General features: G+C 47.4%; 1 protein-coding gene across 12 annotated transcripts in view; it reads left to right on the top strand.

Annotated features, from left to right (window-relative positions):
• TRIM66 (tripartite motif containing 66) overlaps positions 1–17014 on the top strand; it is a 70525-nt gene extending 53511 nt beyond the window's left edge. For 8 of the 12 annotated variants that reach the window (XM_063608360.1, XM_063608362.1, XM_063608364.1 and 5 more), the window contains 10 exons: positions 3841–4356; positions 4518–4710; positions 6189–6249; positions 7230–7404; positions 7728–8017; positions 8477–8603; positions 8925–8999; positions 9514–9666; positions 10081–10299; positions 11047–17014. In XM_063608360.1, the coding sequence (XP_063464430.1) occupies positions 3841–4356; positions 4518–4710; positions 6189–6249; positions 7230–7404; positions 7728–8017; positions 8477–8603; positions 8925–8999; positions 9514–9666; positions 10081–10299; positions 11047–11106 (1869 nt within the window). In that variant the 3' untranslated portion in view covers positions 11107–17014. The remainder of the gene's footprint in view (positions 1–3840; positions 4357–4517; positions 4711–6188; positions 6250–7229; positions 7405–7727; positions 8018–8476; positions 8604–8924; positions 9000–9513; positions 9667–10080; positions 10300–11046) is intronic. The other 4 variants (XM_063608367.1, XM_063608366.1, XM_055094077.2 and 1 more) reach the window with 1 other exon arrangement.
• Positions 17015–17257: the final 243 nt, after the last annotated feature.

Below are 17257 nucleotides of genomic sequence, written 5' to 3'. Positions count from 1 at the left end.
ATTCTTTCCACCTTGCTTCTCTTCAACCCTTCTTGTCTTGGCACTCAGACTGTGGAGGAAATGGAAGCTTTTTAAAAAACTGAACACTATTAAACTACTAAGGAAAATAGAAAAAGCATACTTTTCTTTGGAGAGATAAAAGATATTTAACTCATCTGTGTTTAAAATTAAGAATAGAAAATATAAGCCTTACTAAAGCAGTTAAATTATAAGGGAAAGAGGTAGGGAAAGAAGCGAAAGAGATGATAAAAGAAAGCAGGACAGGAAGAGAGAGAAGGAGCTCATGAGAGAGGGGGGAGAGAGGAGAAGAGGGGGAAGGAAAAGAAATAGAACAGAATATGAGAGATAGTGAAGGGGAGTAAGCCCAGAGAGGTATGGAGGGAGACAAGTCAAAATTAAGTTGTAGCTTTGGTACCAAAGATCTGGATTCTCTTTTTTTTTTTTTTTTTTTTTTTTTTTGAGACAGGGTCTTCCTCTGTTGCCTAGGCTGGAGTGTAGTGGCACGATCTTGGCTCACTGCAGTCTCAACCTTCCGGGCTCAAGCAATCCACCCACCTTAGCCTCCAGAGAATCTGGGACCACAGGCCCATGCCACCATGCCTGGCTAATTTTTCAATCATTTGTGGAGACGGGGTTTCACCATATTGCCTAGGGTGGTCTTGAACTCTTGGGCTCAAGCGATCTTCCCGCCTCGGTCTCCCAAAGTGCTGGGATTACAGGTGTGAGCCACCATGCCCAACCAAGATCTGGATCTAAATCTATACAAAAATCTACATCAAATCTACTTAGTGATGAAATATTGAAAGGATCCTCTGAGTTCAGAAATGAGACTAGGATGGCTACTATCACTACTTCTATTCAATATTGTACTGGAGGTCTTAGCTAGTGGAGTGAGACAAGAAAAACAAATGTAAAGAAAAAAAATAGATTTACCATTCAGGATGGGTGTGGTGGTTCATGCCTGTAATCCCAGCACTTTGGGAATCTAAGGTGGAAAGATGGCTTGAGCCTAGGAGTTCAAGACCAGCCTGGGCAACATAGCAAGACCTTGTCTCTACAAAAATAAAAAATAAAAGTTAGCCAATGTGATGTTATGCGCCTGTAGTCCCAGCTACTCTGGAGGCTGAGGTGGGAGGATTGCTTGCTTGAGCCTGGGAGGTCAAGGCTGCAGTGAGCTGTGGTTGTGCCACTGCATTCCAGCCACGGTGACAGAGCAAGACCCTGTTCAGAAAAACAAAACAAAAACTTACTATTCATGGATGCACATGATTTGTGTGCACAGAAAATCCAAAGGAAAATCCCAGAGTGACTTTAGCAAGCTCTATACAAAGTCAATATTCAAAAATCAATTGTATTTCTATATACAGTATACAAACAATAAAGAGAAATGGAAATCTACAAAATTATGTTTTACAATAACATGAAAAAACTTAAGATGCCCTTCTGAGCCTCATCTTTGTCAAGTGTAAAACTAGGTCTGCAGCAACAATAATAACAATAAAAATAATAGAAGCAGCAGTAGAAACAACTGGGGTTTACTGAGCATCTACAGTATGCCAGATATTGTTCTAAATGTTCACATGGATTGTTTCTTTTAACCTTTAATGGTTATTGTGAGGATTAAATAAAGTAATATATGTAAAACATTTAGCAAATTGCCTTGCATATAATAAATTCTCAATAAACTTTAGCTGTATAAAAATAATCATTATTTTAGAGAGACTCATAGACTAAGTTGTCAGTAGACCTAAGCTGCTGTTCATTTGGCTAAAGATTTGTAGAATAAACAGTCCTGTATTAGTGTTGTTTTGAATTTTTAAACAGCTCATTAATTCATTTATTCATCCAGACACTGCTCTTGGGTCTAGGAATATGGTGGGTAAGCAAAATAGATAAAAATCCATACCCTAATGGAGTTTACACTTTAGTAGGGGAAACAGACATTAATCAAATGATATCACGGATTGTGGTATGAAGCTGAAAGTACAAGTACAAGGCATATGAGAGCATAAAAGCAGGAACCTGGTCTGGACTAGAGAATGAAAGAAGGCTTTCTGGCAAAAAATGTCAGTCGAGCTGAGTTCTGAAGGATAAGTGGAACAGGGCAGGGGTAGGAGAATTCTCTGTGCAGAGAAAGCAGTCCATCTGAAGGGGGTGAGGATAGTGGGTGGAGGGAGAGCTTGGTATGTTTCAGGAACTGGAAAAAATGAGTGACTAGAGTTCAGTGAATGAGGAGAGGGTTATTGAATGAGCTATGGCTACAAAGGAGGACAGAGGACAGGTCATCAGGGCCTCGGGAGTCTTGTTAAGGATTTTTGCAGTTATTCTAAGAAGAATGTAGTGCACTGCGGGGTTTTATGAAAAGAAATGATGTGATCGGATCCGTGTTTTGAAAATATTTCTCCATTGAAGAGGCTACTACTGTTGTCTAGGGAGATGTGAAAGTAGGTTAGGCTAGGGCACCATTAGCAGAGGGAAGAATTAGTGGGTATATTTGAGAGATGTTTAAGGGGTAGAATTGATGGGGCTTGGTATTAGCTTGGGTGTGGCAGGAGGGATGCTTCACTGATGCCTCCTTCATAGGATCTGACTTGCAGAAGTGAATGACTAGGAGTGACTTTCACTGAGATGAGGACAGTGTTCATGGCAAAATAGCTTTAGTAACTTTATATTGAAACTTGAGAATGTATTTGAAGTATTTATTTTCCTGTGAAAATGTGAATGAGGAAGAAATGACAGGTTCAAGACACTGATTTTGGAAACTTAGATAGATATGCCTAATTCCCATTTTCTCTTTGTTTTTCAAAAGATGTGAAATTGTTATATATTTAGTCTTTTTTTTAAAGGGCAGGGATATGAAACTTACACATTCCTGAAGATTATATTTAGAGCCAGTCTCCCTCCTTTTCCCTAAATCTGTCTCTTCAATCTGAAAAATGGAATGGATTCAGTACAGAAATCTGTATCTTCAACTTCTTTTTATAAACCTTTTACATCTCTTCTCCTCAGATGTAAGAAAATAATTTTGGAGTCAGAACATTACTGCCTTATCCAATGATTGTACGGATTGGGTGATATTAAGATTTAGCTGCTTTGATGTTCTCTGCCTCTGGTTTGGAATATCTTTGGCAGGTATACTAGGGCCAGAAAAGACCTTCAAATATCTTGGTTAAAGCCTACATCAAATGCTAGTAGTGCTTGGAGTTGATCTGAACAACCCCATAAGAAGGCCCTGCAGTTGACCCAGGTTCCCCAGGACTGATTGGAACTTTCTGAGCCTTGGCATTCTCTCAAAGAAGGTCTGAGGCAGATAAGAGTTTGAGCCTTCTCAACCCCCTGCTACTGTTGTATAGCAGAAACTATTCTATAGCACCCCTTGACGGGAAGAGAAGCCACTGGTGGTATAGTCAGAGGGGAATTTGAAGTTAGAGGGCAGTCCCACAGCCTGACCCTTTGCTTAGGTACAAGACTGGGGTGAGGGATATGGCTAACTGTGTGTGTGTGTGTGTGTCTGTGTGTGTGTCTGTGTGTGTGTGTACATGCCTCAGGTCAGGCAATAAGTTCTCCTTCTCACTCTTGCTGTGACACACACACATACACACACACACACACACAATAGTCCTCCGCTTGTGCCTCTCTGTCTGTGTCATAGCCTAGCAGCCTCCTTGGTTTCAGGAAGAGGAACAGGGCTTCATGCATTGCCTGAGTTCCTGGCAGCTACCAGACTCTGAAGCCAGAGTGGAATTGGAGCATGGGAGTTCCTGTGGGTTGGGTCCCTCCTCTCCCTCCCTCCATTCCCAGCTAGCAGCCTGACTCTACCCCTTGTCCCTGTTCCTGCAGCACTCCACCTCGGTGAGCATCATGGGCTTTTCCAACACTCTGGAGATGGAGTTTTCGTCTACCAGGTTGGAGAGGCCCCTAGAGCCACAGATCCAGAGTGTGAGCAACCTGACAGCTGGTGCCCCCCAGGCAGTACCAAGCCTGCTGAGTGCTCCCCGCAAAATGGTGTCCAGCCTGACAAGTGTTCAAAACCAGGCCATGCCCAGCCTGACAACCAGTCACCTACAGACTGTGCCCAGCCTTGTGCATAACACATTCCAGTCCATTCCCAACCTGATAAGTGACTCCCCTCAGGCTATGGCAAGCTTGGCAAGTGATCACCCTCAGGCTGGGCCCAGCCTAATGTCTGGTCACACCCAGGCTGTGCCGAGTCTGGCAACTTGTCCTCTGCAGAGCATCCCTCCAGTTTCTGACATGCAGCCAGAAACTGGGTCCAGCTCCAGTTCTGGCCGAACTTCAGGGAGCCTGTGTCCCGGAGATGGGGCTGATCCCTCCCTGGAGAATGCTCTGTGTAAGGTAAGTCCTGGGGAAATGCTATCCAAACTTCCTTTGTTCATCAATGGGCAAAAGATTGGCCACTGGGACCCTTATTCTGACCTTAGCTTAACAGTTCTGAGACCACTAATGACAACCATGTCTGAGTTCTTTGATTCTTGTCGACATTTCACTTTTGAAAGATGGAAAGTGAGGATTCCACTCGCTTCACTGACTTACTGGGACAAGGTCCCATAGTCCCCGGTCTGGATGCTCCCAAGGACTTGGCCATCCCCTCAGAACTGGAGGAGCCAATTAACCTCTCTGTGAAGAAACCTCCACTGGCGCCAGTGGTCAGCACGTCTACAGCTCTGCAGCAGTACCAGAACCCAAAAGGTGAGACTCAAGCAGCCTGCCCTTCATGTTGGCCACAGACTTGAGCAGATGGACTCAGCACTTCTAGGTAAGAGAGGCCAGCAGACAAGCTCTAAGCTGGGGAAGCAGTGCATCTCTCTGAGGCTGAATTTACTTCTCTCCTCCGGAACTGTCTTAGTGACACCTGTTCTGCTTCCCTCACTGTGGCCATGGCTGATCTAGGCATGGCCAGGACTTACTCTTTTTGTAACACTCCCCATGCAAAGAGTCCTGGGGGTCTGCATTATACCTAGGGGGAAACAGAACTCAGCCCAGGAGGGCTAGCCTTGACAAAATGTTATAGGGAAAAGAGCATGTCTGACTTTGGAGTCCAATAGATGGAATTTAGTAAACCAGTTCTCTCTCCCTATGATCCCGGGTAAGATATCTAACCTCCCTCAACCGATTTCTTTCTCTCTAAATGGGGCCAATCGCACCTACTTCTTAGGCTACTGGGACCAATAACTATAGTGAAATCATTTGATAACTTCCTCTGAGTAGTAAGGATTTTCCTGGTACCTGACACTAATGTGGATTTGTGTTGTGCCTCATAGTGAAGGCAATTTGGACCATTGGAGATTGGTTCTGATTCGCTTCTCAGCTTCCCATGCCCCTTCTCCAACCAGGCTAGGCTAAGTTTGTTCTTCTGTGGAAGGTGAGGGCTAGTTGGGAAGTCAGGAAGTGACTTCCTGATGATCATTTGGGACTTTTTTCGTTCAGTGTGTGATGCGTGTTTAATTTGTAATGATTAGTCTGTTTCCTATACGTGTAATAAATGAAAACGAAAGAAATAATTTTTCTCCTTTTTTTTCACACTGACTGAAAGGCCAACTGAAAAATCATTGGTTCTTATTACACACAATAATGTAACTCTGCATTTTATGCAGTTAAACTTTTTAGACCCTGCTTGCCCATGTACAGTGCCTAGGACTGTGCCTGGTGCTGAATGGATGCTAGTTTCATCCTTTTGCCCCACCACTGCCTCCTGCCCATCTCCATAGACTGCCTACTCAGGGGAGAACTCCCTGGGAGCCTCTTTTCCATGGAGTGTGAGCTGGATTCTCAAGCACTGCTGGAATCCCAGCACTTGGCTGACATGGCAGAGGCTGGACAAAAAGACTCCTCAGAGGAGGCAACACTGGTGTACTGAGAACAAGTGATTTCTGAGCTCATCTTGAAGGTGAGAAACTGGCCCATCAGTGCCTGACCCAACACTTACCCATAGGCAGCCTCTTGAGTGTTACTTGTGTTCATCTTTTTAAAAGAAGGTGGGCTTCCTCCTCTCAAGAAGGAGATCCATGGCAGACTTGTCACCACTATGAATGACTATAGTGTAGGTAACTACTGTATGACAGATGTGTGGCCAAAGGTATGAATAGCAGATATAAGTAGAAGATATGCATGACGGGGTTTGTTGCCACAAATGTGTGTCACAGGTATTTGTTTGTCTTTTGCCTTAGAGTGTGAGAATTTTGAACAAGGAGCCCTAGAGCTGGATGCAAAAGAGAACCAGAGCATCAGGTAACAGCCTTCTGGCTAATCTCCCTCCCACCCATGACTTCACGTCCTGAGGTGCTGGCACAGGGATGAAGCATCCTTGATGAATTAACTACAAGTGGAAGAAATTTGCCTGCAACTGCCTTCTTCAACCCCTCAACCTTCAAGTGGATGTCTGGGATGGTTGTGGGAGGATGTCCTGGCTCCTGCACGACGAGGCATGCGCTCTGGGTGCCGCCCTTGCACTTCAGGGAGCTCCTGTCTTTGACCAGGACTACACCATAGGGCTTCCCAGTGGCTGACAGGGCCTGGCCATGCAGAGGTGGGCCAGGAGGACAGAATGTGGACCTGTAGAGTCCACATTCAGAGTCCAAATCCAAGAGGATCTGGAGTAGCAATTCAGCTGGGGATTGTATTAGTCAGGGTTCTCTAGAGGCACAGAACAAGTAGGATATATATATATGTGTGTGTGTGTGTGTGTGTGTGTGTGTGTGTATACTTCCATATATATACACACACCCACATATATATACATATATATATGGAAGTTTATTAAGTATTAATTCACATGATCACAGGGTCCCACAATAGGTTGTCTGCAAGCTTGAGGAGCAAGGAGACCCAGTCTGAGTCTCAAAACTGAAGAACTTGGAGTCCGATGTTCAAGGGCAGGACGCGTCTAGCACAGGAGAAAGATACAGCCAGGAGGCTAGGCCAGTCTCTCCTTTTCATGTTTTCCTGCCTGCTTTATATTTGCTGGCAGCTGATTAGATGGTGCCCACCCAATTAAGGGTGGGCCTGCCTTTCGCAGCCCACTGACTCAAATGTTAATCTCCTTTGGCAGTGCCATCACAGACACACCCAGGATAAATACTTTGTATCCTTCAATCCAATCAAGTTGACACTCAATATTAATCATCACAGGGATCATGGATGTTTCTGACTTAGAGGTTGGGACCAGAGGAGGATCCCACCAAGACCCCGGGGTGTCTGTCTTGCTGCAGAGCCTTCAATAGTGAGCATAAGATTCCCTATGTGCGACTGGAGCGACTCAAGATCTGTGCTGCCTCCTCAGGAGAGATGCCTGTGTTCAAACTGAAGCCACAGAAGAATGATCAGGATGGGAGCTTCCTGCTGATCATCGAGTGTGGCACTGAGTCCTCCAGCATGTCCATTAAGGTACCACTTTGCTTTGCCTTGGCCTCAAACCCTGGCGCAGCCTAAGAGCTTATTCTTTCTGCTACTGCCCGAATTCTGACTCTGGGACCTTTCCTGAGTCTGTGATGGGGCTGCAGCTTGGCCAGACGTTGTCCCCTGCTGCAAGGTCCTGTGAGATGCATATCAGGAGTGAGGTATCCCAGCATTCATGGGGCTTGCTGGCTTGGGGTCCTGGAATAAGTGGCTCTCATGTAGGCATGCAGGGCCTGCCAGTCTCTCCCTCCCCTCCCTTGAGAGCTTGTTGGTTCTGTGCTCTGGCTGCCCAGACTTACTTCTTCCCCAAGGTCAGCCAGGACAGACTGTCTGAGGCCACCCAGGCCCCAGGTCTGGAGGGAAGAAAGGTCACTGTCACTTCTTTGGCTGGGCAGCGGCCACCAGAAGTGGAGGGCACATCTCCTGAAGAACACAGACTCATTCCTCGAACCCCAGGAGCCAAGAAGGGCCCCCCAGCCCCAATAGAGAATGAGGACTTCTGTGCTGTTTGCCTCAATGGCGGAGAGTTACTGTGCTGTGACCGCTGCCCCAAAGTGTTCCACCTCTCCTGCCATGTGCCAGCCTTGCTCAGCTTCCCAGGGTGAGTCATGCCAGTCCAGGACCATCACCTGGCTAGTAGGGTTACCTTCCAGGGATGATTATTCCAGGCCAGGCCCACAGAGCTCCCAGGATGGGCTTACTCCCCTCTTCTGGACCTGCTTGAATTGCAGGTCTGTGAGTTAATGGGCCTGGGTATCTTCTGCACACAGACAGGTGGATGCTTGACATTTGGTTGACTTCATTTCTACCTCTTTTCTCACCTTCTTCTTGCATGTGGATTTGTGCCTATACTACTACCCCAGCCTCCCCTAACCCCTGTTTTTCTAGATTCTCAAAATTCTGAGTTATTGAATTTCTTCCAAGCCTGTGGCTAGAAAGCCATTTCTTACACGGCAAGGCCGGAGACTCAGTTTCTCATGCCTGCCATAGGGCAGAGGGAGAGGGAAGGGTGCTCTGGGCAATGTGCTGAGGCCTAACATGGCCTCACCTGCCCCTGCAGGGGAGAGTGGGTGTGTACCTTGTGCCGCAGCCTGACCCAGCCCGAGATGGAGTACGACTGTGAGAATGCCCGCTATAACCAGCCTGGAATGCGGGCATCTCCTGGCCTAAGCATGTATGACCAGAAGGTAGGGAGGAGTCTTTGGAAACAAGGTTCCCTGCCTTTGGCAGCCCCCTTCTGCCTACAGGGTCTGAGGCCTTTGAGAGGGGATGAGGGGCTTTTCTGGATACGTTTCTTTGTCCTATGCCTGACAACTTGGCCCAGGGGTGTTTGGATAATTTTCCTTCTCCTAGCAGTTTTCCTCTGGCTTGGGAACCTGAATTGTGCCTTAGTATGGCAGCTGGCATCCTGTGGGACAGAGCCAGGGAGTTATCAGGGTCACCATCTTTAGTTCATACTGAGGTGAGACCAGAACAAAGTGACTCTGTTGCCAATTCTGATTTTGCAGAAGTGTGAGAAGCTGGTATTGTCCTTGTGCTGCAATAACCTCAGCCTGCCCTTCCATGAACCTGTCAGCCCCCTGGTAAGCAAGGCCACGCTGTTTTCTCACCTTCTTCTTGCATGTGGATTTGTGCCTATACTGCTACCCCAGCCTCCCCTAACCCCTGTTTTTCTAGATTCACAAAATTCTGAGTTATTGAATTTTGTGCCTGCTACTGTCTTTTCTGCTCAGAGGGCCCAGGCCATGGGGCAGGAGCGTGGTGGTTCCCAGGTTGGGCTCAGAGCATGGCCACTGGGAGTAGTGACAATATTAACTTGTGGATAGTCCAGGGGACCGTAGGGCCATGGCCATTCCAGCCTCCCCCGCCACAACTGCTACTGTATCAGATCCTACTTGACAGGTGACACATTCCTCCTTTTCCCTTGCTCTTTGTCTTCTTTCTCCATCCTTTTCTTCCTGCTGCTCCTCATCATTCCTCTTCCTATTCTTTCACTTATATTTCACCTCATTTTCCATTTCTTCTTCCTTCTTATCCACACCTCCATTTCTTCTCTCACTCCCTTTGCCTCCTTCTCCTCATGTCTCCTCCCCCAAGGCCCGGCATTATTACCAGATTATCAAGAGGCCCATGGACCTGTCAATCATCCGGAGGAAGCTGCAAAAGAAGGACCCAGCTCACTATACCACCCCAGAGGAGGTGGTATCAGATGTGCGCCTCATGTTCTGGAACTGTGCTAAGTTCAATTATGTATGTCTTGCCTGTTTTCCCGCTCTCCTATTTCCCTGCATCCCCAGGACTGTCATGGGTGGGTAGGGCTGGGAGGTTAGGTTTGGTCTGGGCTGCCATGAGGACTGGGGAGCAGATTCTGGGGGCCTGCTGTGGTGAGTGTTTAAAAGCTCTCTCCCACACTCAGGCCTTAGCATGGACTCAGGAAAAAGGGGAGGTACTAGTGAGTGGCCATCTGTGGATACCTGTTGGGGTCACTTCTGCTATAAGAGCTGCTACCAAACTAGTTTTCCTGAGTCCTAGGAGAAAAATGTCAAGTTCCAGACACCTCAGGACACCCCGCTAGGCTTTGTGCTCTGTGTAGCTCTTGAGGGACCCGAAAGAGATAGACTGGTAAAAACAGGCTAGACCATCACTGCTCTCCTCCCCCATCAGCCTGACTCCGAGGTTGCAGAGGCTGGCCGCTGCCTGGAAGTGTTCTTTGAGGGCTGGTTGAAGGAGATCTACCCGGAGAAACGGTTTGCCCAGCCAACGCAGGAGGACTCAGACTCCGAGGAGGTGTCTAGTGAGAGTGGATGTTCCACTCCCCAGGGCTTCCCGTGGCCTCCCTACATGCAGGAGGGCATCCAACCCAAGAGGCGGCGACGACATATGGTAAAGAGTTACTGCCAGCCAGCAGCAGGTGGGCGGTGATCAGGCAAGCAGAGGGGCACCCAAGCAGAACCTAAGGTGAAGCTGTTCGGGTGGTGCAAAAAGATGGTGGTGACAACGAACCCTCACTTCCAGCCCCTTAGCCCCCAGGGAAGGCAGGGCAGTACAGGACTCATCAATGCCAGTTACTCACGAGACTTGAAATTCAGAAAGGTACCTGTCCCTGCCCAGGGTAACCCAGCATTTAGCAGCAGACCTGGGCTGAGAAACCAGTTGTCCTGATTCCCAGTTTGGTGCTGGTTACACCACACTGTGATTGTGATGCCCCTGAGAAGGGAAATTACCTGGTCTTAGTGCCTGGTTTCTATTTGGGTTTGAGAGAGAAAGGAAGGGATCTTTCTTAGCCCCTTGGTGTAGGTAAGGAAGGAGAGGTATTGCTTGCAGCAGAGAGAGCTCCTCTGATATTTGGGCTGGTCCCACCTGTGTAGACCAGAAATGTCCATTCAGGGCTGTTTAATTCCACTGAAATATTTTGCCTGCCTACTGTGTGCCAGGGTCTGACCAGCCATCCCCAGTTGTTTACCGTACTTAGCATACAATGTTTAGTGGCTTCAGTAAGTTTTACTGCTGCATTCCTAGGGTAGAATAAAATACATTGACTTGGCAGAACTGCAATCTTGACATAGCCTTTTCATGTTAATAAATCCTACATTTGGCTATTTTAATTCTAAATATATATTTTTCTTTCAGGAGAATGAAAGAGCAAAAAGAATGTCATTTCGCCTGGCCAACAGCATCTCTCAGGTGTGAGAGCCAAAAGGAGACTGGGCACTCTGGCAGCTGTTGTCCCATACTGTCGACCATTCCTCCCCATCTTGCAGCTTATCCTCTTCAGAGTGTGGATGGTAGATGAGTCTTGTTGAACTGTGTAGTGCTCTTCTTTGCCATTTGCATCTACAGCATTTATTTGGGAGCCGTAGTACATCCACTACAGAGAAGATTTCAGTAATAAACAGGAAAGAGGAAGGTATTTATTATTACCAGAGTAATCAGATGTATAGGCTCCACTTGACAAGACCACACCTGGTTAGGCTTGGGAAGACCTACTTTCCTTGGTGAATTTTTTTCTGCCTGGGAAAGCAGACCCGTCTAACCTTTTAGTGTCCAGGGCTCAGGAGCCATGTATACATCTGAACTCCTCCTGGGCTCAGAAGTGGGTAAAAGAAGGGAGAGAGGTTTAGACATATGGCAGGACTGTGATCCCTGGCCCAGCACAGCCAAAGACTGTCACTGTTTGCCTTTGCTTGTCCTGTCTGGATAGAGGCACCTGCCATGTGCAGACTAGTGGAGGCTTCTAGAGGCCATAGGTCTCAATTTGTGCCTATTTGGGTTCTAACGGTTTTCAGGGTATTTGTTTTGCATAGTCACTTTCCTGATGTTGACATAGGTGGCTGCTGTGAAAATGCTGTGGATGGTGTGACATTCTTGACTGAGCTGGGTGGCTGTGGAGAGACCACTTAAATCTTCTGGTTCAGATTTCACTTACAGACTTAGTAAGATGTCCACTTCAGAGCCCGCCCTCTGTGCTACTTACTCTGGGCTAATCACACTTCTTTAGGGTGAGAACCTGCCTTCCTAGAAGTGACTGTTGGTGCTTGTCAGTGGCCATACCCTTCATCATCCTCATTCAGAGGTATGGATCGTGAGTTCTGCTTGTGAATACTGTGAGACAGCTGCTGTCTGCTTCAGGTCCAGAGTTCCGTGGGTGGAGAGAGTAACCCACAACCAGCTCACTCCTCTGGGCCTCTCCTCCTGCTTAAAGATTCTAGTTCTCAACCTCTCCAAGTTCATGAGCCAAAGATCAGAAGTGAGTCTTCTGACCAGCCCGCCTCCAGGCTGTCTACAGCCCCAAAAAAGCCAACACTTTTCTGGCAGCCCTTTTTGTTGGAGGTTAGAGAAGGCCTCAGGGACCAACAGGGGCCAGATCTAGACATTCCTGGGGGAAGTTTGTCTAAGGTGGACAGGGGGAAAAATCAAGAGGCAAAAAGCCAGTGTCCTTTGGTGACCGTGAAGCAACCTCAGAGCCTTAGTTCTCCTAGAATGCAGAGAGAAGCATTCTGGAAGCCATGGGAACAGGAGCTCGAGGCTGCATGCTGAATGCATCTGCATGGCCCTCGCAGGGTGTTTGTGAGGATACTGGAGGTCAGGCTACCTCCCAAGCAAGGGCTTGGTTGAGAAGGAACCCATTGCTCATATTTTTGGGGGAGCTATGAACCTGACATGTCAGTGGCCAGGACTGAGACAGCTCTCCCTGGTCCTGTCATTGCATGGCTAATTTCAGGGGAGTCTGAGGTCATGGCTTTATTTTTGCTAAGAGATGAAGTTCAAGGATGTTCTTGTTTGTAGGGCCTTTGCTAATGAGCAGTTTTTTAATTAGAAAACATTTCTTCTCTCTTTGTGAGTTGATGGTATTGCTCATTTCCTTCTCTACCCAACCTGAGAGATCATCTTCACTTTAAAGCAAACCATGCCCCTTGGCTTGCCATTCTTTCAGCAGCACATGCCACGTTCTAAGCAGATGGGCTTCCGTGATCCCATTTTCTAGTTTGGGGTAACTGAGTCTTGAGTGCTTTACTAGTCCGGCAATCTTTGGACTTAGGCTTCTGCCCTTTGAGACTCACATGACTTTCTGGTTTGGGGTCTGGTCATTTCCCTTTCAATTTTTGAATCTCCTTCTCTGTTCACTTGGCTTGGCAAAGTACCCTCTGTTCTCATGTCACTAATTCCTGCTCTAGGTCATCTTTCCTTTGTGCAGCCCACATTCCCACCATCCCTGTGAACTTTGTTGTACTTGGTGTTGGGCAACTGGTGAGTGTTGTGACGGGCTCAGACCTGATCCTTCCTCAGGAGCAATTGGAGACCACAAATTTAAAGCAGAAATACCTGTTAAAAGCTTGGCTTTCCTTATATGAGTGAGGCTCCCAGCTTGGGTGTGGCCTCCTGGGCTCACGGATCAGCTTGCTGGGCCAGGGGGGGTCTTAGTAATGTGCTAGAGAGACACATGCTCCTTTCTCATCATAGAGAGCCTGCATGCTGAGAGGCTCCCTTTAGACACCTGCCTCTCGCTGGCTTTTCCTTTAGACCTAGCCACCAGTGTTTTGTATCATGGTTTTGTTTTGTTTTTGCATGCAAAAACCAGAACATGACTTAGAAATTAAAAAAAAAAAAAAATCCTGCTAGCCAAGTGACTGCCTGCAGAGGCTCTTCATTAACATTTGGGCTGATCCTGCTTTTGACTTATTCCCATAATGGCCCAGTTTTGAAGTCAGCCAAGTCCTTTTGTCCTTGACAACATCATGCAGTGGAAATACGGTGAGTTCTAGATTCTTATGGGACAGCATGCAGTCCTAGAGGAAAAATTGACTTCTTGGGTATGCTGAGAAATAAGACAGTAAAATGGCTTCAGTTGATGCAAGGGGATTTTAGTTAAAAATTGGTTCAGGATTTTTAAATTTTATTTTATTTTTTGGCTGGGCGCAGTGGCTCACGCCTGTAATCCCAGCACTTTGGGAGGCTGAGGTGGGTGGATCACCTAAGGACAGCAGTTCGAGACCAGCCTGGCCAACATAGTGAAACCCTGTCTCTACTAAAAATACAAATATCAGCCAGGTGTGATGGCACATGCCTGTAATCCCAGCTACTTGGGAGGCTGAGGCAGGAGAATTGCTTGAATCCGGGAGGTGGAGGTTGCAGTGAGCTGAGATCATGCCATTGCATTCCAGCCTGGGCAACAGAACGAGACTCCGTCTCAAAAAAAAAAAAAAAAAATTGGTTCAGGATGAACTTGCAGAGCACTCTTCCACAGAACATGGTTAGGTTAGCCCTGCCTGACTTCTAGCAATTGCTAACTATACACCTTGCCTGCCTCTAGGACCCCTACCTGAGTGGCAACCATACCCTCCATAGGCTCTGTTCCATGGCAGTCCCTGCCATCCCCCACCAGCGGACTCTGGCTCCCTCCCTGTACCCATTTCTAGCAACAGCTCCTTGCCTGGCTGCTAAGACGGAGGCGCCTCCTTGTTTGTTCCTGAGCTCTGTTCTGCTCCCTCTCTCACTCCGTGGAGTCACTTATAGTCTTCCTTTCTGAACGCCTGAATTGAGCCTTTGCTCCTTCTGGATCACCACCTCCTGGGCTTCTTCTCCGTCCCTCAGTACTGCCAAAATTGCCCTGCTCCTTTAGTCCATTTCCATGGCCTCAGCCCTCTCTCTCCTCTCCTTGTCTTTTAGCTTTCTCCTGGACTTCTTCCTCTCCCCAGCATGAACCCAGAGCCTATCACACACTGATGTTTTTATCAGCATCCTGAACTTTCTCATGCCCTTCAACTTTTTTAATTTTTTTTATTTTTTTTTATTTTTTGAGAGAGAGTGTCTCACTCTGTCATGCAGGCTGGAGTGCAGTGGTATGATGTCGGCTCATTGCAGCCTCTGCCTTCTGGGCTCAGGTGATCCTCCCATCTCAGCCTCCTGAGTAGCTGGGACTACAGGTGCATGCCACCATGCCTGGCTAATTTTTCTACTTTAGGTAGAGATGGAGTTTCGCCATGTTGCTCAAGCTGGTATCAACACTCCTGGGCTCAAGCAATCTGCTTCCCTTGGCCTCCCAAAATGCTGGGATTACAGGCGTGAGCCACTGCGCCAGGCATATCCCCTTCAATTTTGCTGAAACTATCAGCCATTCTCCATTTTCGGCATCATCATATTTGCTGCTTCCACCTCCTGGGCTGCTATGCATGACAGATTCACAGTTGGCAGCCTCAGTTGAGCTCTCAGTATTGACTGGAAATTCTTTAACTTGTTGTGATCCCTTTTTTTTCCCCACCCATGCCTCCATCTTTGTCCTCCACAAATGACTGAGCTCACTGTCTACTTCACAGAAGACAGCCCCTAAAGCAAGAGCTTCCTTGCCTGCTGTTCCTCACTCCCTTCTCATTCATCTGTGTCTGTAACTCTCCCCAACGCCTCCATTCTTGCTCCTATTTAATTCTCTATATCTTGAATCCTGTTGTATGTCCTCCAAGACTGCTCCCTCGCTTAGTCCACTGCTCCCACTCCCTGGAGTCTCCAGCCTCTGTCTCCACTGGTTACCTCCACACAGCCTGCAAACAAGTTCTCCGCAAGATTAAAACAGCATTTCTCAGAGTCTGTTACCCCTTACACATTTTCCTTGTTAACCAAGTTACTTTTAAAAAGATCCTTTTTAAACTGATTCTTCCTCAGCTGTTCTTCAGCCCTCTATACTTTTTCATAAAAGTCACCAGTGACTGCCCAGTTGCCAAATAGAATGAATACCTTTCAGTGCTCAGCTGTCTTGACCTCTCCGCAGCATTTCACACCACCCACCAACCCTCAGTGAAACAACCTCCTCCCTTAGCTTTTATGACACCACAAGTCTCTGTATTCTCAGAGAATCCAGAAAAACAAGTCTCTGGATTCTCTCCTCTTACCTCTCAGCCCACACAGGCTGAGCTGTCCTTGAAACCTAGATGGGGGAAATGTCTGTGGCTGTCTGTGGTCTCTTCTTTTCAGGAGTTGGGTAGGGAGGAAGAATCACAGCTGCTCCTGCTTCCTCTGTCTGTCTCTCTATTTCCTGAGTCCCTTCCTTTTCCTGAACTCAGTTCTCCTCATGCCAACCATGTTTATGAGCTCCTGCTGGGAGGACAGCATCTGTGAGTCCTTCCCTCTGTCTCTCCCAGACAACACAGAGGTTTTAGCCTGTTTGCTAAGAGACCCCATCTAAGTCAGCCCAAGGGTGTGGATTAGGTTTTACAGCATCCAGGCCGCAGTCTGGCTAAACTGGATTACCAGGCTGGTGGGCAGCTCCTCACCATGATCCTGCACCAGTTAGAGCCTGCTGCAGTTGGGAAGGAGCCTGGGATTGTGGTAAGATGTGTTTCCGTGCATGTCAGTGCTGCTAACCAGGAGGAGAACCTGGCAGGGTGGGTGCCTGCTGCTGATAACATTCGGATGGAGGGAGACCAGGGAGCGCGGTGGCTGCTCCCTTGCTGGGGCTCAGCTGGAGTCAGCATGACTCCTTATATCAGGGCCTTTCCCACCTGTGCTGATCACCACCACCTGCTTGCTCCGGTTGTTTCTGGAGTTGGAGGCAGCTATTGGTTGCTTTCTTGGAGGTAAGGAGGTATATACTAGAAAGATATCTGATTTGAGAGTCTGAACACCAAAATTTTTGGCTCTTTCCATTATGAGCCGTGTGACCTTGGATACAGTTTCCTCATCTATAAAGTTGTGGTGGGAGAATGGCTGAGAACAGTGATCTCTCAGCTCTCCAGCTGTAAAGATGTTAATTATGATTTTAACTCTCAAGATCAGGCCACATAAGGAACAGGGGAATTCCGGGGGTGGGACACAGCTGGGGGAGTCCAGACCAGGGCAGGGAAAGGAGACTCACAAGCCAAACAGAGCTGCTTTGGGGAAAGTTCTTATCAGCTGGTGCTGCTTCCTGAGCCATATGCCCATTCCTCAAGCTGCACCCCTTTCTTGGCTATGTAGGATGAGTTCCTCCTAGGCCCTTGTTAGGAGTGGCTGTTGGATCCTAAGCGGTTGGGGCATGAGGGAGGATATTTTAAAGTAGGGAAGTATAGCTGATCTTAAAAGAACCTATACATTCAAGAACAAATAAAAAACAGCACTTTTCTTTACCAAGAATTGCGTCCTGGAGTGTTTTTCAGCGAAGGTAGTTGAACCTATCACATGGCCTTCTTACCCCTAGATCTCTACATCATAAGAACTCAAGGTGGGGAAGAATAGCCTGGGAAGCCTTTCTCTCTAGGGAAGAACTCACCTCTCTGCTTTTTCTTCTTATTATTATTTTTTGTTTTGTTTTTTGAGACGGAGTCTCACCCTGTCACCAGGCTGGAGTGCAGTGGCGCGATCTCGGCTCACT

Source organism: Pan paniscus, chromosome 9 (genome assembly GCF_029289425.2).
Source record: "Pan paniscus chromosome 9, NHGRI_mPanPan1-v2.0_pri, whole genome shotgun sequence".
NCBI lineage: Eukaryota > Metazoa > Chordata > Mammalia > Primates > Hominidae > Pan > Pan paniscus.
Note: the sequence above shows the minus strand (reverse complement) of the source record. Positions and strands in the feature narration are given on the sequence as shown.